Source organism: Cyprinodon tularosa, unplaced genomic scaffold (assembly GCF_016077235.1).
Source record: "Cyprinodon tularosa strain WSP-4 unplaced genomic scaffold, ASM1607723v1 ctg176, whole genome shotgun sequence".
Taxonomy (NCBI): domain Eukaryota; kingdom Metazoa; phylum Chordata; class Actinopteri; order Cyprinodontiformes; family Cyprinodontidae; genus Cyprinodon; species Cyprinodon tularosa.
Genome location: NW_024038582.1, coordinates 734,597 through 748,110, shown reverse-complemented (window position 1 = coordinate 748,110; position 13,514 = coordinate 734,597). Strand labels below are relative to the sequence as shown.

Below are 13,514 nucleotides of genomic sequence, written 5' to 3'. Positions count from 1 at the left end.
TAATTATGCACATCAATGTAAGAATATTAAAGACGATAAGTACAGAATTCATGCTCTTTTCAGAACTAGATTCTATGTTATATGGGGCAGAGAGAAAAAGATGTGGTTCTGCGAGTCATCTAGGACTTTTCAGTGAAATCATAGATAACTATTTTAGTAAAAACATATTTAATAATCAATTTATGTAGATAAAAGTACTTGTCAATATCAATTTTATGCATAATGATTATTGATAAAGGTGACGATGGAAAAGATGTTCGACCCAGAACTCTAACCTGAAAGAATTTTCACTATAACTTTAATCTAGAAAGCACGGATGTTGAAATATATGCGTCTATTTGTTAAGAAAGGCTGTAGGAAGTATAGTTAGTCTTTATTTAGCGAATATGGAAGTTGTGCTCAATTTTCCTGTTGGAACAGTGCAGATTGACCCTGAGGTTCTGGCACCTATCCACTTCCGGACCCCCCTCAGTGTATATTGGTTAATGCCTGGCCACCCTTATAAAAATTTTCCTCTGTAGCCGTGTTAAAAAAAAAAAACCCTTCATGTTTAAGTACAATCAAAATATACATAACATATCTCTTAAAAAACAGCTAAAAGCAACTTTCAGTTAAGGTCTTTGGTGTGAAGGTAGAGAGCGCATGTCGCTCAGCATATGAATCAAAGGATGCTCCATCCACTCCAGCATCAGGACCAGAATATGGGTTGTACCAACGAAGGAGGGGGAGCGATCTTCCCCGGACCTTATGTTCTACACCTTGTTCTTATCTAAACTCGAAGGATAAACAAGGGTTTCAGCAAAGTGTTTTCATTTCAGACAAATGATGAGCTTTAAAATGTCCCTCAAATGCTAAATTCAATCATAGTTTTGCCAACCCCTCCCCCTTTTTTATTCTAGTTGTGAAGAAACCAAGTAACCAAATAGAAGGCTGTGCTCTAGATAACAAATAATATAAAAAAGGAGCGCCTTTATTTCCCTTATGACAAAATGTCAGTGGCGTTTTCTTCAGCGCGTCCCAGGAGTAAAAGCGAGGTGACGCAACAAGCCATCCAGAAGGTAAAATAAAGAGACAAAACAATATAATTTTATCACTGTGCGTAAGGGTGTGAGAGGTAACCTCAGAGGAAGTAGAGCCTGAAGTGAATATCAAAATAATCGCAGCTGGTAGCGCGGCTGTATGTTGGTGTCCTCTGAAGATGCCATCCAAACAAAGCGCTCAGCGGGAGCTCTGCTCTGCTCATCATGAACACCTGCTGTTCTTTCAGCGCTGGGATTCTGAATTTAGCTTCAGCTATACAGCAAATAATGTGGTCAAATTCGCAGAGTTTGATAGGATGGAACTCATCTGCTGCTACTAGACTTTGGTTATAGTGTTTAAGTTGGACAAAAGCCTGTTAAAATCAGAGAGTATCTGGAGAGCAACGCAAACAAAGCTATTTATCCTTAACAGAAACAACGCAGCTTAGTGCTAAGTGTTGATAAATGTCCCAAATTTGTTCAACTTCAGTTAAATCCATGAGAATCCAAGGAGACCCTATTTATATAGAATAATATTTCAACACATCAACTTAAAGGCTCTTTAATTTATTTGAACGTTATTGATATCACATTGGAGAAATTTAACTCTGCATTTAAAGGGGAACACCGTTTTTTTTTACACTGGGCCCTTGATTTTATGTTATTACATCATGTTCTACTCACCCATATGTGTTTTGTGTAATTTGGAGCTTTTCCGAAGATATTCGGTTTTGTTATATCTAAGTAACGTATTTTTATGGGCAACGAGTTGAAGGCACAAACTAAACTGTTCATAATTAATTCTTTATGGTACGCCAGCATTCATGACATGTAGGCGTACCATAAATGATAAATTATCAACCGTTTAGTTTGTGCCTTCAAGTCGTTTGCCCATAGGAAGACGTTACTTGGATATAACCGAACCGAGTATTTTCAGAACAGCTCTAAATAACACAAAACTCATATTGGTGAGTAGAATGTGATGTAATAACGTAAAATCAAGAGCCAAATGTAAAAAAAACAACAACATTCCCCTTTAACCTGTCCCCTTAGGGAACAGTTGGTCCGATTAATTTGCTGTCATAATATCTTCCTATTTATTATAAAAAGAAAATATAAAGGTTAATCTTAAGACTAATTCAGTTTTAACCAGAGATTAGACAGGTTTGTTTCCCACAGATTTATGTATTTCTAGGGCAAATCAGTGGATTGCATGATTATGACTTGCAGGTACAGTGTGCTACAACTATACAATCACCTAGAAGATTTCCTGACTTTACTAAAATGGAATGGTCCAAACAAAGTGCTATATCAGACCATATTTATTGAAAGTTAATTTAATGGAAAAATATTGTTAAAAGAAGCAGCACTACTCTATTATTTTGTCGGATTGCAGCCGGTGTTTCATATAAACAGGCTCATAAGTAAACTAGGAGGAAGGAAATAGTTTAAATAAAAAAAATAAAAAAAATATTTATCTAATTATTTTGCTCCTGAGAAAGGAAGTGACAGAGTGGGATTTACTATAGAATCTTTATCTTGGATAGAAATAAACACAGATAACCACTAAGCCCCAATGGCATCCACTGGTTGAAAAACAGAGAGGTTAATGTGCAAAGAAAGAGGCAAAGCCTTTGTGTTCAACTTTTCAAGCGCTTTAATTGCTAAATATGGTTTGAGGTTGTTTATGTCTCCTGCAGATGTTGGATGAAAATCATCAATTAATACAATGTATAATGGATTGCCAAAGCAAAGGGAAGACAGTTGAGTGCACACAGTAAGTGATCTTTGTTGTTGTTTTTAAATAAGTGAAAAACCTTCCGAAGATCATGGAAATTTCAGCAGAATTTCAACTTTTCCAGGTATCAGCAGATCCTGCACAGGAATCTTGTTTACTTGGCCACAATAGCTGATTCTAATCAGAACATGCAGTCACTACTACCGGCTGTAAGTTTGTCTGTCATGTAGTTTCCAGGGGCATGCAGCAGAGTTGATCAATCCTATAGTGCACCAATAATGCACCAATCCATAAGTCAACAACTTCATGACGAAGGAAAAAAAAGCAGTGAAATTAATTATGCAACATTTCTTATTTGTAGCCTCCTAGTTCCAATATATCCATGGATCCTGGAAGAATGAGCCAGAGTGGGGGACATGCTTCAAGCAGCCTCAATGACAACATGGCCCCATACATGATACAGAGCCAAATGAGTAACGGTTGGTAACGAGTGTGGATATTACAGAAAAATGTTGTGCCTTGCAGCAGTTCCACTAAAATACTCAGATGTGGCAAACTACCACACCAGTTTTTAATCAGCCCTTTGCCTGTTTTGTATTAGAGATGCCTAGATCCTTTACCTGGATCAGAGATCTGCTCCGATATTGACTAATTAGCTGGATCAGATATCGGTATTTGATATCGATCTGATATACTTGAGATGGAACCGTCATTTCTTTCTCTTTGCTTTTTATTTGTTTAATGATATAAAGTATATTTATATCTGTTTTAATCTGATACCTTTTTTTAAACCAATGTTTATGTCAAGACTAAGGCCTTTACTCTCATGGCAAGGTATATGGTCCATTCATTCAACAGCTGAACTGGATCTGTCAGGTATCGGCCGAAATGCTCAGCTCAGGTATCGTTATGTGATTGGATTGGAAAAAAGTGGATCAGTTCATCTCTTTTTGTATTCATCTCACTGTGACGGTGCTGCAGGTTGCCACTTCCTGTCTCTATGTGGGCTTATCTCTAATCTGAATCCTTGCAGACTTCTTTTGAAATCTGAATCCTTGCAAACAGCTTTAGGCCTATTCTGATTATCATTTTTGTTTTTTTGTTTTTTTTGCAACAATATCAATTTCTGCTTTTGTTTTTCCATATTTTTTTTTACACTGAACTACACTTAATATTCTTTAGCGTCCTGAACTTTCTTTTGTGAAGAACTGAATGTGGAACTCTGATGTTACAGCATGGCGTCTTATGAAAACATACACCTGCCTCTTCCCAATGTGTGTGTGTCGTTAGGCCCCAGCCATGCCCCCATGCAGTCAGGTCACATGCAGTCAGCTATTACTTCCGCCAGCAGCAACACTAGCTCAGTGTCCAAAACATGTCTCCAAAGAGATTCTACTTTTATGACAACTGCTTTGGACCCTCTCTGTCCTTCCCTGTGTTTGGCATGCAATGGAAGACAAAAATGTTTATTTCTGCTTTTAGATCACTAGAAAAAAATGAATACTATGTTATGAATATTCATTTCTGGACAGACTTTAATGTTTGAGATTATTCCCTCACTACATTCCCAGTCTCCATGATGCACCAACAATCTGCTCCTCCACAACACTCCTCAGCCAATTCAGGGAGGCGGCACTATCAGGGACAGCAATCGATGAGTATGATGGGACAGACCAACCAGGGAAATAACACAATACCTCAGAGACCCATGGGGCCCTACCGGCCCTCCCAGCAAGGTAAGTGGGCTTATGTTAAAGAGATAAATATATATATATATATATATATATATATATATATATATATATATATATATATATATATATATATATATATATATATATATATATATATATGTATATGTGTATATGTATATATGTATATATTTATATGTATATATATATATATATATATATAAACTCACCAATTTCTAAGAAAATAATGCAAAATGTGCAAGTTGAAGGTTGAAAACATAAAGTAACCCCTCAGTGCTCTAAATGATCACTTCAGAGGTTTAAAAACAGCAAATGGTGTGTTTTCTACATCTTCAAAAATCTTTCCTCGCTGTATCTGCTTATCAGATAAGGGAAAACCTACAGCATATTGCAGCTTTGTTTGGCTCAAAGCATCCTTTTGAAATGTGTGGCCAATAAGCTCATAGTCTAAAATAAACATATGACTCTTTTATGTAGATAGGATTGGATTAAAAGCAGTTTTATAATCAAATTTGATCTTTATAGGGCAAGTTACACTTGCTGAATTTCTTATTGAAAAACTTTGTTAGTTTTCTAAATATATTTAGGCAAGTGTTCGTTTCTTGTTATTAGATCGACATTAATTTTTAATCAAGATATCCATATTTTTTGAATGTTACAAATGTATTAAGGTCTTGTCCTGAATTTCAATAACACTATTGGCTTGAAATTTTGATTTTCAAAGTATTTTACTGAATGCCCTATAAAGGCTTAAAAAAAGGGCAAGAAAACTTAAATAAACCCACTGTTTGCTATATTTTCCAATGCTTTATTTTGTTTTCAAAGTAACAGTTTGCTTGATCACAACAACTTTGTCCCTTAAATGAAACATACAGCTCTCCATCATTACAATAATTAGAAGTTAACCTGAACCTGAACAAACTGAGCAGACTGAGAGAGGAGCTCACAGACTTATTTACTTGTATGAGTGACACCATTAGAGATATTCTCTAGTAACACATTTTTTTCAACTGCATCAGCATGTCATTAATTCAACCACTGCTCCTGTGATCTCTTGTCAGTACTCTACTAGTAGTAGACATTCATGAAACAAACATTTAAGGCAGACAGGTTATTTGCACAGACTCTCATATACTCCAGCATCCTTTTATCCATGCATGATTAAGCAAAGTCCTGTGTTGTTTATTAGTTAATCTTTGCAGCTCTTATTCTTTCACTGATTGAATAGTGGGCTCTTGCAAGGTTTGAGAATCTTCTGAAAATCTTGCTTGTAGCTCAATGGAAATATGTTTTGGTGGTTGAATTGATCAGACATGTGCTTTAATTAGGATAATTTGATCTGCATTGGTTTCTTTTTTTTGTTAGTTTGCTGTTTCCTTGATGGGTAAAACATAAATGGGATCTTTTGTTTCTGCACACCACCAAATAAAAAGGGAATCACCTCAGAAAAAGTGTAGACCGAGGTTAATGTCAAACAAATGGAAAAACCTTTGCATTGAGTTTCATTTTCCTAGCTAATAATGGAAAGTTTAACTTAATAAAATGCAAATATAAGTAGAAAAGGAACAATTTACCTTTATTAGCAATCTTAGAGGTTATCTCAGTGGCCTATTAGCCTGAAGGTTTTAATAAGGCCTGTTTCGCCTATTTTACAGGATCTGCACAACACTACATGGGACAGGAAGAGTTCTACGGAGAGCAGTATGGACACACTCAGAACTCCACCGAGCTCACAAACCAGCAGTATTACACTGATGGTAAAAATTTAATAACCTAATGTCTAAAGCACATAAAACACCCAACTACATGCCACGCCCTTCCAGTAAAATTCAACAAACCTTAGACAATTTTGTAAATTAGCATGTCTGTGTCCATACTGATACTCCAGCTGTGGTGTGTCACAAATTTCAATATTTAACCATTCCCATGTTATATGACACAGTTAAAGAAGTGTCAACTCTGCACTATATTTTGCTGTTCATATTAGAAATGAGATCCCTTCAAAAATATCAATGGTCAAATTTGCCATGATTGAAATATTTCTTGCTGAATTATTTTTCATCAATGTCCAGATTCATAGTTTAATCTAATTTGATGAAATACATATATTGATAAGTACTGTAACTTGATTTATAGTTTATAAAATGTTTTCATTATTTATAAAATTTATTTTTATAAAATATAATATAGAAATGACTAGATAACATTTTTCAATAATTAAATATGTCAGATATTATTTTAGTACTTATTTTGTTGTTTCACTGTATTTCAGAGTGAAGTCAGATGATGTTGCAAAAACAGATTTTCTGCATTTTGTTTGGCTTATCGTTAGTCTTAGGAAGAAATTATATGTGACAAATTTTCCAATTTTTTAAACTCTGGTACCTTTGCCCATTGAGAGATTCCTTTTTGCTTCTCATGTGTTTTTTATATTTGTTATGTGGTTTGATTTAGAATAGTAAAATTATTATTTTCTGTGTACCTGCAGCTTGTGTTAGACTGAGTAGATTTGACATGTGCTGAATCATGTTTTCCACACACAGATTATTCATATCATCACTCTTCATACGGTGAACAAGGTTACGAGAGGTCGTTTGGTGAGTCTTCACAGCACTACTATGAAGGAGGTAACCTTAAATCAAACTTTTTTAATTTTTCAAAAGATTTTAATAATTATTATGATTATTTGAAACTCCCTTTGAAGAGTAATACATAATACATAATGATGTATATAAGATGCATATGAACAGATATGTTAATTGATGCAAAGTTATGATGCAATCGGTTTTAAAGACTAAAAATAGTTCATTGCAGCTGCCCTTACAGGTAACTCTCAGTACAGCCAACAGCAGGGCTCATATCAACAGAGCACTGGTCAGCAGCAGGCTTTCAGTCAAGAGCAGTACTCCTCTCAGCAGGGCTACAGCGGGCAGCCACAAGGATATGGTGAGCATTTTTATACTATGTCAAAAGCTGTATCTAAGTATTTTGTCTGTAGCTGAGGAAGGCCAGCTCTGTGATTGGATGCCCTCTGGACTCATTTCTGTTGGACAACGTTTCCCATCCCATGCATGAAGCTGTTGCTGAACTGGAGAGCTCCTTTAGTGATAGATTGCTGCACCCTAAATGCACCAGGGAGCGTTATCACAGATTTATAACCAATGTTGTTCCCAGTGACCTCGATAAGTTTTTACATTGATGCTGATTTTTGCAGTTTTTCTTTTAGTTAGTTAAATAAAATACTTCTGTCATTTCTTTTTTTTTTTTATCTTTAGTGTTGCTGCTATTTTTCAAATATCCATTACTTTAAACATGTCTGCTGTTATTAATTTTATTTTTATTCTCCTAAAACAGAGTGTTTATATAGTGAAAACATTGTAGAGTACAATACTCTATTTGTTTTATTTATTTTCCTTTCTGTTATTTTATACACTTTTCTAAGGTGCACATTGTGTGACCACTTCTACTATAACCTTTGCTGCTGTAAACACCACAATTTTCCCAATTGTGGGACAATGAAGGGATTCTACATTCTATTCTAAAACATAAACACAGGTCCCCAAAATGAAAATGTTTAATAAGCCTAATCTCCATTACAGGTCCTAGCCAGGGAGGACCATCCCAGTTTTCCCAGTATCAGCAGAGCCAGAACCAACAGTATGGATCTTATCATTCTTCCCAAGGAGGACCTGCAGGACAAACCCAAAGGTCTTTCACCTATGAACAGGTAACAAGTAAAAAAACCTTAAAAAAAAGATATATATATATATATATATTGCTTTGCTAAAACTATTCCCCACCAATCTAACTTCTTGAACTGAGGTGTTTTTTTTAAATCACTTCCACTTCCTCTGTGTTGACAGTCCATCACTTAGGAATGCAGACTGCTATTATAAAAATCTTTTTTAGCAGATGGGTTGCTCTCTAAGAGAATTTCTGTGTGGTTTCTCTATAGGAAGGTGCCTGTATAAACAGCATTTTATGTCATCATGCATTTTCTGACTAAATATTCCACTGTCATTTGTAAGAAATATTACAACAAAGGGAATGGAAAAGACCAAATCATAGAGTTGGGCCAGCACGTGTTGAGATTATTACTGCTCTGAAGTTGCCAACATTAAGAAAAGTAAATGGGTGTGGAGAAACAAACTTGATAAAGCCTTAAAATTAGCTCGAAAGCATTGTGTAGAGCATCTTATTGCATGGATTCTCATCACTGAGAGGCCGTATCCGAAGCTACTGCATTCCCAATTATAAGAAATGCATTGAATGCTATAGTGTTTAGTATGCCTCCAATGGATGTTATTTTAAGTTGTCGACAGTATTATAATCACATCACAACAAGATGAGGACAGGTAAAACAGAGCACAATTATTTACAGTGTGTTTTTGTGGAGCAGTGACTGCTGTACTGGAGAGTATTTCTATAAGTGAGTAGTCAAGTCCTGGATAATACTGTGAGAGTCGGATCAAATGCAACATGAGTGTTTAGACTGCAGATGCTTTGAAAACTATTGGATAGGTATCAGATTTAGTACCACATATAGAACTGGCGCAAGTCTTATTCTGGAGGTGAAAAGATTGGAATTTGGCCATTCTGCTATGAAAAAGTTGGACAAGAGTCACATATGCAACAAAAAAAACCTTATTAGTTACCACAGCGTTTTATTTACCTCAGGGGCCAATAAGTATTTGGAATTGAATTGAGCTTATGTTTAAGTATAAACCCTGCCAAAATGTAAAAAAGCAATGCCCATATAGAGTAGTGGTCAGGATGCAGCTTATATTGGAGACTGGAAGCCAGGCCAGCTTGACCTACATCAATAATGTGGGATAAACTGGCTCAATAATGCTCACAAAAACACACCTTTTTTGTTGTTGTCGTTAAATATTCAGTTCCTTCTTTTTCTTGTAACACTATTGTGTATCTTAATGGCACTTTATTGTATAGAAATATTCCTATCTTGAGACATTTACATGTAGTTTTATCTACAGTAAATCTGGACTGCCACAAATGTTTGGACATGTAAAGAAAGAAAAAAAAAAGCCCAGTGGATTGTCATGTCAAATGTCGCATCAGTAATAGTTTTAAAGATTCTCATGTGACTTAATGCAGAGTCTAACCATCTTTGAAGATAATTCACTCAACCTGACAGGCTGAAAGCTTACAGTAGCAACAGAAAGTACAGAAAATCAATACAAGCTTTATATATATATATATATATATATATATATATATATATATATATATATATATATATATTTTTATTTTTTTTTCATTTGACCTCTAATTGAATATGTTAATACATTTTTCAGTATTGGAGGTACTCATATATTTGTTATGGTTTATACCCATGAGTGAGTCAATTTGTTATTGTTTTTGTCTGACACAATAGCACACTATACATTTTGAATGCAAAATATGGAGGAGTTTCCCAGACTAAGTTTGCACTAAGTATATTTTACAAACTGAAAATGACATAATGCTTAATAAAATGCTTTTCTTTATGGTTAGATGCAATTGACATGAGTTTTAGTTATAATTAAGATATTTTATTTTTGGCATTTTATTGTAAAAAGACAACACTAATACCCTCCTCCAAAAACTTTCGATATTTATTATATCTTTTCTCCTTTATTTCAGGGTCAGTATGGAAATTTGCAGCAATGAGGCAACACACTGTTTTCAAGTCTAGGAAACATTCATCTATACATGCTTCGACAATAATCTCCTCAACATATGGAAAGGAAGATCTCTCTGGACCCGACCTATTATCTTATGCTGATCAAGATAAGCTGATTTATCAAACACCACGTTTTCCTTCACGCCATAATATTTTTAAAGCGTAGCAGAATAAAGAAAACGGTACTTGTGACTCATGGAATCTCACGGAATTGGAACAGTTAGTTTGGTTTATACATCTGACAGGTAAATAAGTATGAAAAAGATGCCATTCCTTGTTTTTATATTTATTTTTTATTTCATAGCCCTGCAGATTTTCCTGTTAGTTAGGGAAATTAGTTGTATTCACTTTCTAAATATGTCATAGACCCAATAGGGAAATTGCTGGTTATGATTTTTTAACTGTCTCATTGTTTGTTATAAGTTTGGTGGTTTTATATTCAGCATCAAATTTTAGTGGCATTGCTCAGCTTACCTAAGCATATTGTAGAGATGGACCAAGAAACTGGAAATTGTCAATTAAATTTGTATCAACTTCAGCTTAAACAGCTTTAAATTATGAAAGGGCCCGCCAGAAGTTTTAAAATCTGTTTTTTTTTGGACTGTAACCATAAGAAAATACTTAATGATTTCCAGTATCAATATAAATGCTCACAAATAAGGGTTGATGAAAGCACAGAAATGTTTGATATTTTACAGTTAACTGTATTTAGTAAAAGATGACGAAAAATGTCTTAATAAGAGAGTGACACTAAAGAGAGTTAAAAGTAGGGCTAAGTATTGGAAAGGTGCTCTGTGTTACCCTGCTGGTGGTTCAACCTCTGTCTGTTATGGAAAGTGTTGGATTTGATTTTGTCATCAATCATTATGAAAAATGATAGGTAATGCATGGATCTTTATTCTGTAGTATGTAAACAGAGATTACTTTTTAAGTAATCCTATAAACATGGTAATCTCTAAGATGCTAAAGACTGGTTTGTCATTTGTAAAGATATTATTTAATTATTAATGTATTAGTAAAATGCCAACATAACCTCTGCTCCTAATAAAAAAAATCTACCAATTAAATTGCTTTATTTAGTTAAATTAATTTAGTTAATTTGTTTTTTACACGCTGTTATAGTATCTTGTTTTATTACTGTTCTTAAACAGGAATTCTTTTTAGTTGAAAAACTTATCTGCAGGTCAAAGCTTTACATTCTTATCTATTCAGTTTTTAGTTATATGCAGTTAAGTGGATGCTAGTCAGTACTTAACTTTGGATTTAAATGTTTTATGACTTTGTCTGCACTTTTATTACTATTTTGTAGCAACAGTGAACATATTGTCTAATATTTTGTAATGCAACACAATACAGTTTTTATTTAGAAGTGATCCTGAAAGCCAAAGTAACCCAAGAACTGTAGCACTGATGTGTTCTTAATCTTTGCTTTTGTAGGTGCAACACGCTTATTTATGTTATGCATTCTTCTACTAATAAATGTACAATTCAATTTATTTCTACTGAAAGCACAGTAAAAGCTAAATGTATTGTTTCAACTTCTTTAGGTCTTGATCCTTTGCAAACATGCGGTGCACATCTTGCATAATTAATTCTTCCATCCATCCATCCATCCATCCATCCATCCATCCATCCATCCATCCATCCATCCATCCATCCATCCATCCATCCATCCATCCATCCATCCATCCATCCATCCATCCATCCATCCATCCATCCATCAGCTTAATGCATAATGATTGTTATTAATTTATGTTTTGTGAAACATAAAGATGAAGAACAGACATTAACCGTACAGTATTTTTTATAATCAAGGTGGTTGTCCGGTATCCAACTCCTCAGTGTTCTGCTAAAATGTATCTTACCTCAAAAAACCTGAAAACGGAACAGTTGCAGTTGTTTTTGCAGTACTAATCTATAAGCTGACTGTCAAACAGTCAGTTATTTTTGAACCACCCAACACTGACAATCCGATTCTCCTCTATGCTGTAACAAGTTTATTTCCTTGTTTCGATTTACTGTGAATGAAACAATTAAGAGATTTTTCTTATTCGTCTGTACTTTGTGTTTTTACCTGTGCCTGTAAACAGAACCTCCCTGAGCGGATTGTGTGGGTGTATGTGTATGTTTGCTACGTGGTGTTGTAGATACAATATGCATTTTGCAGAAGGAATGAGTCTAATTGGATGTATGTCATTTAAATGTGGATATCCTATACCTGTCTGATGTAAGACTTTTTTGTTTAAAGTTTGAATCTTATGTCTTTTATTACTATTTTCTATATTAAAATGAATTGATAATCCTTTCTATGTATATTTTGTACATTTTTTAAAAACAATCCACAAATTGCATGGTTTTGTTTTATAGTTATTAATAATGAATACACTTGGTTCAGTGTCGTATTAGGCAGTAGTTCAGTTTACATTCATACATAATGCGAACCTTTCCAAGTAAAAAAAAGGTTATTTCTGTATATTTTGTTTGTATTAAATGCACTTTTAAAGACATGTTACATTTTGTGAAGAAAAATCACGTTGAATAAATTACAATACCACTTTTCATTTTTTGGGATATACATCCTAGAATTTGACTCTATTTTATTTTTACCTATTTTAAAAAGTCTTAAAAATGTTCATAAACATTAGATATTTTTTTCTTCATCTTCAGAATGTGTAATGTTTATTACTTAGTCTTCTAATTAGGAAACTATTAATATTTCAATGAATAACAGATAACGGCCTCTAAAATGGATATAATAGTTTACCAAACTTTAGAAAGTTTAGAAAGTGTCTTTTTTTTTTTTGCATTTTAATCTGTTAAACATTTAGGAAAAGTTTTTTTCCCCATTATTGTTTGAAGCCTGAAAGAACATCCTTATGCAGCTAGAATGAGGATTGTGTCTAGATTGTTTTGGTTCAACTATCTCAGAGATAAGGGGCTTGAAAATCAGTAGGATCTTTTTAAAACCTGAATGAAGAATTTTCCTTATGCACATATGGCATGATGTCAGATTGAGTCTCAGACATAAAGCGACACAGAGGAGGCTCCAACTCTATCAAACTCAAATTAAGCCTGAGCACCCTGTGTAAGATTTGGTTGTGAGCATTGTTTATATGATCATTTGTTCTTTTTTTACTTTACTGTACATTGTTTACTGTACTGTACTTTGGTTTCTCTGTCAAATTTATTTTAATGTTGCCAAAGGCATGTTTGTTTGTCCACACCAACCTCCTGTAGGGATAAAATCTAACTCTAATATCAAGCCTCTGAATCCAAAATGAGGAACCATCAAACTAGTAAATCAGTCTTAGATTACTTTTAAGGCATAATAGATACTGTATGTTTAGACTTTCCCTATGAAG

General features: G+C 34.2%; 1 protein-coding gene across 7 annotated transcripts; it reads left to right on the top strand.

The window, feature by feature from the left end:
- The first annotated feature begins 868 nt into the window (after window positions 1-868).
- LOC119781376 (calcium-responsive transactivator-like) lies at window positions 869-12,462 on the top strand. Of its 7 annotated transcripts, none has more exons than XM_038281791.1 (10): window positions 869-1,058; window positions 2,720-2,796; window positions 2,882-2,966; window positions 3,119-3,236; window positions 4,329-4,493; window positions 6,125-6,226; window positions 7,013-7,066; window positions 7,284-7,415; window positions 8,069-8,196; window positions 10,113-12,462. In XM_038281791.1, the coding sequence occupies exons 1-10, from the start codon at window positions 990-992 to the stop codon at window positions 10,137-10,139; spliced, it is 957 nt and encodes a 318-aa protein (XP_038137719.1). In that variant the 5' UTR covers window positions 869-989; the 3' UTR covers window positions 10,140-12,462. The 7 variants fall into 7 exon arrangements, with proteins under 7 accessions (XP_038137719.1, XP_038137723.1, XP_038137720.1 ...); XM_038281789.1 differs by having other exon boundaries at window positions 871-1,058; window positions 7,013-7,096; XM_038281790.1 differs by having other exon boundaries at window positions 875-1,058; window positions 7,013-7,096; window positions 7,296-7,415.
- Window positions 12,463-13,514: the final 1,052 nt, after the last annotated feature.